The 8,107-nt window shown below is 52.2% G+C and overlaps 1 protein-coding gene across 1 annotated transcript in view; it reads left to right on the top strand.

Annotated features, from left to right (window-relative positions):
- Positions 1–8,107, top strand: part of Nova2 (NOVA alternative splicing regulator 2) — a 26,949-nt gene that overhangs the window by 10,643 nt on the left and 8,199 nt on the right. The window contains exons 2-3 of the mRNA XM_023704572.1: positions 484–627; positions 5,506–5,672. Of these exons, the coding sequence (XP_023560340.1) occupies positions 484–627; positions 5,506–5,672 (311 nt within the window). The remainder of the gene's footprint in view (positions 1–483; positions 628–5,505; positions 5,673–8,107) is intronic.

Genomic DNA, 8,107 nt, shown 5'->3' on the forward strand with positions numbered 1-8,107 from the left:
TGGATGGGTGGGTGGATGGATGGATGGGTGGATAGATGGATGGATGGGTGGATGGATGGATGGATGGGTGGATGGATGGGTGGGTGGATGGATAGATGGATGGATGGATGGGTGGGTGGATGGATGGATGGATGGATGGGTGGATAGATGGATGGATGGGTGGATGGATGGATGGATGGATGGATGGATGGATGGATGATGCATGGTTGGATGGATGGGTAGATGGATGGATGGATGGGTGGGTGGGCAGATGGATGGTTGGATGGACCGATGGACGGATGGATGGTTGGATGCATGGATGGATAGGTGACTGCAGATCATCCTTGTGTTCTCTTACTGCTATTGGCATGGTCTTTGCTCCCGTGGATCAGTGAGGTTTTTTTTTTGCCCACTGGATGCCAGAGGAGGATGTGAGAGGACAGTGACTTCCAAAGGTGAAGCCCCCTCCCTGCCTGACTCCCCTCCACCTTGTGTGCCCTGCAGAGGAAGGCGAATACTTCCTGAAGGTGCTCATCCCCAGCTACGCCGCAGGCTCCATCATCGGCAAAGGAGGCCAGACCATCGTGCAGCTGCAGAAGGAGACTGGAGCCACCATCAAGCTGTCCAAGTCCAAAGACTTCTACCCTGGTGAGCCCCGCATGGCCCAGGTCTCTGTGCTGGGCCTCTCACCCTTCCCCCTTCTCTCCCACGTGGACCGTGGGTGAGGAGCGAGGGTTGCCCCACGGACAGTGAGAGTAGTGGGAGCCACCCCTCCCCCTAAGGGGACAGAGCTGTCCCCAGCCCAGGGGGCCTGGCCTGAGCAGATGGGGGAGGGGGCAGGGCCAGACAATGGCCCTGCTGCATATTCATGGACTCATTTGCATGATGTGCTGGCAGATGTGTTCCTTCCCACACACCTGCCCCCTCGGGTCAGTCGGAGAAGCTAGGGTAGAGAGGGAGGCAGGTGTCAGAGTGTCCCTGGGGTGCAGGGGCCAGCCATCCATGTTACACATACCCTCTACTCTTTCCCTTTGGATTTCTGTCACCCGCCTCTTGCCCCCCTGTCTTGCTGGCTTTATCTGTCTCTAGGTCATTCTTGATTTGTCTTCTCTTTCTCTGCCTCTCCCATCCCTGTCCTCACAGCCTTCCTCCCCCTCCACCTCGCTTTGCCGCACCCCACAGCCCTCTCCGCTCCTGTCTCTCAGGTTCTGTCTGGATATCCCCAGCGCCTGTCCTCTGAGCCTCCTGTTCTATTTGTCCATCCTGTCTTCTCTCTCCTCCTCTGTCCCTCCCTTTCTGTCCTCCCTCCTCCCACTTTCCTTTTCCTTCCACCTCTCACTCTCACCTTTTTCTTTCTGTCCTTCTCCGAGCCCTTCGCTATCCATTCAGCTGCTCCACAGTACTGTCCCTCGTGGGGGGACACTGTGCCTGCCACCATGCGAACCTCTGCTTGCCTATGTCTCCCTGTATGCCTCCTTCTTCTCAGTCTCAGCTCCCTCCTAGGTTTTTTCCCTCCTCTCCAGACTAAGCTCCCTCTCTGCCCCCCGGATCTGTCTCTGACCTCCCAAGCATATATTTCTCAACGTCCCTTCACTTTCTCTAATCCCCCACAAAATCTCTCACCCTCCATAGCTTCCTTTCATGACCAGTGTCTGGGCTGGAACATCTAGGAATCCAGGGAAGGGCCCTGAATACAGTATTGCATCTTCAGTTCAGCAGTGGTTCTGGTTCATCTTCAATCCCCTCGAATTCATTTAGTTCAAACACCAGAGATGGAGAGCAGGGTCAAGACACTGATTTTCTTTCTGTCTCTGTCTCTCTCTGTCTCTTTTTCTTTCTGTCCTTTCTCCCTTCCCTCCTCCCTCTCTCCCTCCCTCCTTCTCCTGCCATCTCACTAAGCAGCTTTGGCAGAGAGTTTAGAGAAAATTGCAATGACCCAGGCACACCGCCTCCTTTTCTCTTCCACCCTGGCCCAGTTTCCCCTGCACTGCTCTAGCCCACAAGATGTGCATAAGACCTCTGCCTGGGACATTCATCTGAGGACACTAGATTCTTTGACCCTCAATCACATTCTGTGCCATAAGACACGTCATTCCCTCTGGGCTTAGTGACACACTCCACTGGCCAGGCTGCTGAGAAAACCAGAAGACAGGATAGTCCTTAGCTCTCCTGTAGCAAGCACTATTCAAATTTCAAATAAGCACCGTGAACCCACGTTTCTCCCCAGCCCCTGGACAAGCAGCCTGCCCCCATCCCAGCCCTAACATGGAACTTCGAGGTCACACAGCAGGTACCCGCTACTGACTCAGAGATGAAGCACATAGTGCCCTACATCCTACTCCTGTTCCTAGGACCTGCAGGAACCCAGGACACAGAGATGCTACTGCGCGAGACAAAGAACACACTTCCCTCCACTCCGGGCTGACACTCGGCCATTCATTCATTCATGTAATTCACTTGCTCTGAGCAACTCTTCTGTGCTAACCCTGGGCAGGACAGAGCATCCCCGCCTCACCCTCTTTGATCTCAGAGCCTAGTCTTGGAGACAGAACCCACGCCACTGATGACCCAGAATAGTCAGGGCTGGAACAGGGAAGTCCAGAGATGGTGGGAACCCAGACAGAGCACAGGGAGCTTGGGGAGGTCGGGAAGGGCAACCTGGAAAAAGAAACTGCCCATTCAGAGGCTAAGAAACAGGTGAGAGATGATGGTAGAGGGACAGAACATACAAAAGATGTCCCCTTCTTGGGGATGAGTCCCAGAGCTCTGGATTCAATCCTTCTGGGGGTCTTTCATAAGAAAGTGAAGACCCAAAAAGAAGGGCAGACTTGGCCAAAGCCACACAGGCTCTTGCCAGGCTGGATCTCCCCAGTGATTCCAAAACACCTTCTGATTTTGAGCATTTGTATGAAGCTGTGACCCTGGCTCGCAGGAGAGAAGCACACACACACACACACACACACACACACACACACACACACACAAAACACACACACACACACACAGGTCTGTCTTATTTGTTTTTATTGACTTATATATGCACCAGAGTGCAAAACCTTAAGTGCCTACTTAGTAAATATATTAAACATAATCTTACACAGTATCAAAATCATAAAAACAGGACTGCAGTCACTGACGCTCCCAGCATGCACACACACACAGAACTAATCACCCCAAGAACTCCAAATTTAGCACAGGGCGGCATAATTGTTAAGAGCACCGACTCGGAAGCCTGTGCTTCCGAGTTACAAGGTTACAATCCCTGATCATTCTGTTCTGGTGAAGTGAACTTGGACAATGCCCGAGCCCTGTCTGTGATTCCGTGTCCTTACCAAGGAAGGGAATCAGGGAGGTGAAATGCTGCCCACCTCATATGCTGCCTGAACAAATATAAACGAAGAGCTCAGAATGGTGCCTGGTGCTTAGTGTTATGTAACCACCAGCTGTTAGTATGAGGTACTTTTTCTGGGTTTAACTCCCCCTCTCCACAAACCCCTCATGGACCCCTGGTTAAGAACTACAAGAGGATGGGAGATCACAGACCTCCTTTGTTGGAGGGAAGCCTTCAGAGATGGGGAGAGAACCTGGCCACTTGAGCCAGGTTCTCTCTGGGGCTTCCCCTTCCCCCTGCAACCCCCCTGGTTCCCAGCCCGACCCACACCCTTTCCTATTTACACCCAGACGGAGGCAGCCTGCACACTGACTCACCCTTGGCTCAGACCAAGCCATTGTTCTGGAGCAGAGCGGACTAACATGAGGACGGTGCCCCAGGGAGGGTGGGCGCTGTCAGCTACACAAGTGGCCCACCGTGACACTGAGACACACAGGAAGGCTGGCACACCAGACTGAAATATGGCCCGCAAGGGGTCAGGGTTGGAGCCCCAGCACACTGCACCGAAGTGCTTGTGGGACAATGACACTCACCGCCGAATGTCCCAGACACACAGCCACGGGGCCTGGCATACTTTCAAGACCTTTTACAGACCCAAGGAGCTAACTGGCTCTTGCAAACAAAGTCACTCTCAGGAAGATAGACACACTCAGACATTACACATCGGCACACCCAGGGTCGCCTAGGCACGGGCGATCTCACACGGGCCAGTCTTGGTGGGCCCTTCTTTGTCTCACCGTAGTACATGGACTGAGGCACACACATATGTACACACACCTGCTGCACACAGTTCCTCATCCTGACACCTGAGTCTGCCTGTCTCTGTGTTTCTCTCTCCTTCACCTATGGCAGCCAGAGGCTCGTGTGTGCTTCCTACACGTACTACACACCAGTCACCCAGAGAGCCCAGAACACCCCACGGGGGCTGATGTCTCATAGGCGCACACACACCGTCCATGAATGACCGTCATCGCATGGCTTCAGTGCCACTTGGTGAGACCCTTTGTTTCTTTCTCCCAAACTCTCACACACTGAGCTCGCTCTCACAAACACACACATAACCTTGACCACACTGACTCCACTGTCTTTCCCACACACAGGTGCTTACAAGCCCATTACTGGAATCCCTGTGTCAGTGGAGTCTGTATCTATTGAAGTCTCCCCCGTGCTTTCTTTTATACATGCAAACACAGTTTATGGTTATCTAGGCAGCCCTGACCAAGGACTTAAAAAGATACATGTGCTCAGTAGCCTGCAAGCAGCCTCGCAGGTATACACACAAGTCACGGTGGAGTCTCTTTTCCACACATATATATCCCAACACCACCCAGCTTCTCTCTTGCCTGTGCCCCACCCCCAACACAGAATAGTGGAGGATGCCCAGGTCAGAAATGCAGCCAATATCTGGCGGAGATCCAGCAAAGGCAAATTCCCCACCCTCCCTTCCCAGTCCTCCAGTCCCCGCTCCAAGAGTTGTCTTTGACCCATCTTACTCTCCCCTATCTACTCCCCTGCCCTCCCCCACCCTGCAGTCCTCCATCTGGTGGGTCCAGGCAGGCACTCAGACCTCTCTTCTCCCTCCCCATCCCCCAGCCCTTCCCCATCCTCTCCAAAAGCCCAGAGGCCAGCGCTGCAGGCTTTCAGGGATTGCCATGGCAACAGGGCCTCATCCCTCATCCCCCTGGGGGTGGGCTGAAGACCTGGCCAGCCAGACCGATAAGGGGGTTCCAGTTACTGTGGCAACCATTGCAGGCCTGAGCACTCTGCTTCTAGAAGGGGGGGGGAATGAATGAATGGTTGCCAAAGCAACCAAGGAGCCCGAAAGAACTGGGAAGAAGCAGCTGAGCCCAGTCTCCCCTGCCCAGGGCTACTGTGGGCATCGAAATGCACTTAAGCATCATTCTTCCATTCCCCCTACCACAGGGTAAAGTGCAGATTATGAAACAGGGATCCCATTCATTCTCCCAGCTACCCATCCTGGCTTGAGTACCCATGCTAGCGTGCCCAAACTCACTGTGTGGCCTACAGCCACTCCCTAGACCTCAGTTTTCCCCTTCCATTAAATGGGGCCTGTCTCTCAGGAATGTCCCCATTCCTGCCTGATGAGTGTGCCCTGTCTCTCCCTTGCTCAACAGGAACCACAGAGCGGGTATGCCTAGTACAGGGCACAGCAGAGGCCTTGAATGCTGTGCACAGCTTTATTGCCGAGAAGGTCCGAGAAATCCCTCAAGCGATGACCAAGCCTGAGGTGGTCAACATCCTTCAACCCCAAACCACGATGAACCCCGACAGAGCCAAGCAGGTCAGCTGGGGCAGACAGTGGGTTGTTGTGAAGCTGGTGAGGTTCATGAGGGGACATTCCTCCTGAATGCCTACATAGGGTTCAGTGGGATAATGTGATTAAGTTTATCAAATACATGCTAGTGGTTACTATTACTGTTAGAGAGTCAGCCCTCATAGTCTAGAAAGTACTTCAGACCATTTCCAATGGGCTTGATTGAGAGGGAGTGAAAAACTTGGCCCAGACCCTCCCACTCATCCATCTTCTCAGAGATTCCCTAGATCTTCCTTTCCCTTTCATTTCATCCCATTGTCTCTCTGAGCAACCTGCTTCCCACTTCGTGTATTCACCGGAAGTGACTTTACTGATAGCCCAGCCACTCCAGAAGATATTAGAAATGGCCTCTTATCTTCCTTTCCCCATAATTACCATTATGGGGACAGAGTTGGTGTTTCTTTAGCGATAGAGGGGGCGAGTCCTTACCCTACTCAACCCTCTCTAAGAAGGGCTGGAACAGGGAGGACAGCCCCCCTCCTGTTGCCTCAGCTACTGGGAAGTGGTTGGCGTAAGGGTGTGATAGGGAATGGACCAATAGCTTCACAGGCCTCTCGGTTGCCATGACGATGGTGAGCATTGCACAGGTGGGCTCTAGGCAAAGGCCCAGGTTTTCAGTAATGACCTAATAGGGGGTAGGGGCAGGAAAAGGTATGACGGCCCTAGCTGCCTGTTTTTTCTGCCTTCCTTATTCTCACGTATATGCGCGTTGTATGCAGAGGAAAAAGCTTGGTGCTAGTGGTCAGGACGCTTGAGAGGGTTCCTTAAGGTGTGTCTTGAAGCGAAGAGAAGAGAAAGGGTCTTCGGACAAGGAATATGGGATTCCTGGGTCCTGGAGCTGCCAAGAGGTGGAGGATACATGGTGGCTAGAGAGCCCTGGAGGACTGCTGTTCAGAGTGGGTCGCTTCCCAAAAGAGACTGCGGCCTTTGGGCTTGAAGCGCGACCGCTGTCCTTGGTGCTGAAGTGGCTCCGCTCCTCGCGCCCTCCAGACCTGTCCCAAATTCCTTCCCACCAGCGACGCACAACTTACAGGGAGGCGAGGGCACTGCCTCTTCCCTCTGCCTTGGTCGTGGCTACAAGGGGCTCAGGGTTCACCGAGAATTTGTGGATGTTACAGAGAAAATGGGGTCAGTACCATGTGTGCCTGAGCCTTCCACCTCCTCCCCCTAATCCACTGGAACTGCCATGCAGTTGAGCCAAAAGGTTACCGAAGCAGTATTTATCCTCAGCCTTACTACTGCTGCGCAATGTCCAAAGAGTGAGACAGATAGTGCAGGAGGCTCAGGCTCTGGAGTCAGATGTTGAACTGAAACCTTCTCTGCTCTGTGTGACCTTGAGCAAGTGACTTGACTTCTCCATGCCTCATTTTTTTTTTTCTCATTTGTAAATTAGATTTACAGGGCGTGGTGGTGCACACCTGTAATCCCAGTGCTCAGCAGGCTGAATGAGATTTATGAGTCAAGTGTGGTGGGATCTGTAATCCCAACACTCTGGAAGGCTGAGTTGGGAGGGTCCCAGTTCTAGCCCAGGCTGGATAACAGTGAGAGCCTATCTCAAAATAAAAGTTAAAAGGGGGCTGAGGATATAGTTGAGAGGAAGGGCCCTGGGTTTGATTCCCACTACTGAGAGACTAAAGGCTAGTGATTAACGTTTATTGGTGTTTGCAAAGCACTTCATGTGTTTATTTAGTGCCTAGAAAGTTCTCCCCAAGTGCCAGCCCCGCCACCACGTGCACTGAGCCGTCCACCAAGTCTGGGGATGATGGCACACTCCTGTAATCCCAGCACTGGGGGCTGAAAACAGGAGGATCTCTTCAAGTCAGGGCTGCCTAGTGAGACCCTGTAACAACCAAAAACAGAGAGAGAGAGAGGAGATGGTTCAGTGGAATAAGTGCTTCCCTAGCAAGTGCAAGGGCCTGAGTTCTATCCCTGGTTCCACCAAGAAAAAAAGAAAAGAAAGAAAGTTCTCCCTCAAAAAATGTCTAGTTATTCCAGTAGGAGGTCCTTCTACCCTTTTGCACCTGCTGGGTTACTCAGGGTCCACTTCCTTTCCGTAAGCCTCAGGTTTTTTTTTACATTGTAGCATCTGGATAAAACCAGATTATAAGTTGAAATGCAATTCAGAGGGGAACCTGAAGGACTAAGGGCTATGGACCTCTCGAGAGGTTACCCCATTCCTAAAGGAGGCAGGCACCAATCAGCTCCAGGCAGTTCTTGCTGTTTGGGAACATGGACCATTTCCACATCTTCCAGATGTTTTTAAAAGAAGTCATAAATCTTTGAAGTCAATTGACTTGAAAAGATTATCTCAGTCTTTAAAATACCATGAAGGTCAAAGAAAATACAATGGTCCCTCACTTACCTCGGTGGTTATGTTCCAGACAGCCCCATGATAAGTGAAA

The sequence above is a fragment of the Octodon degus genome, unplaced genomic scaffold, assembly GCF_000260255.1.
Source record: "Octodon degus isolate 3935 unplaced genomic scaffold, OctDeg1.0 scaffold00197, whole genome shotgun sequence".
NCBI lineage: Eukaryota > Metazoa > Chordata > Mammalia > Rodentia > Octodontidae > Octodon > Octodon degus.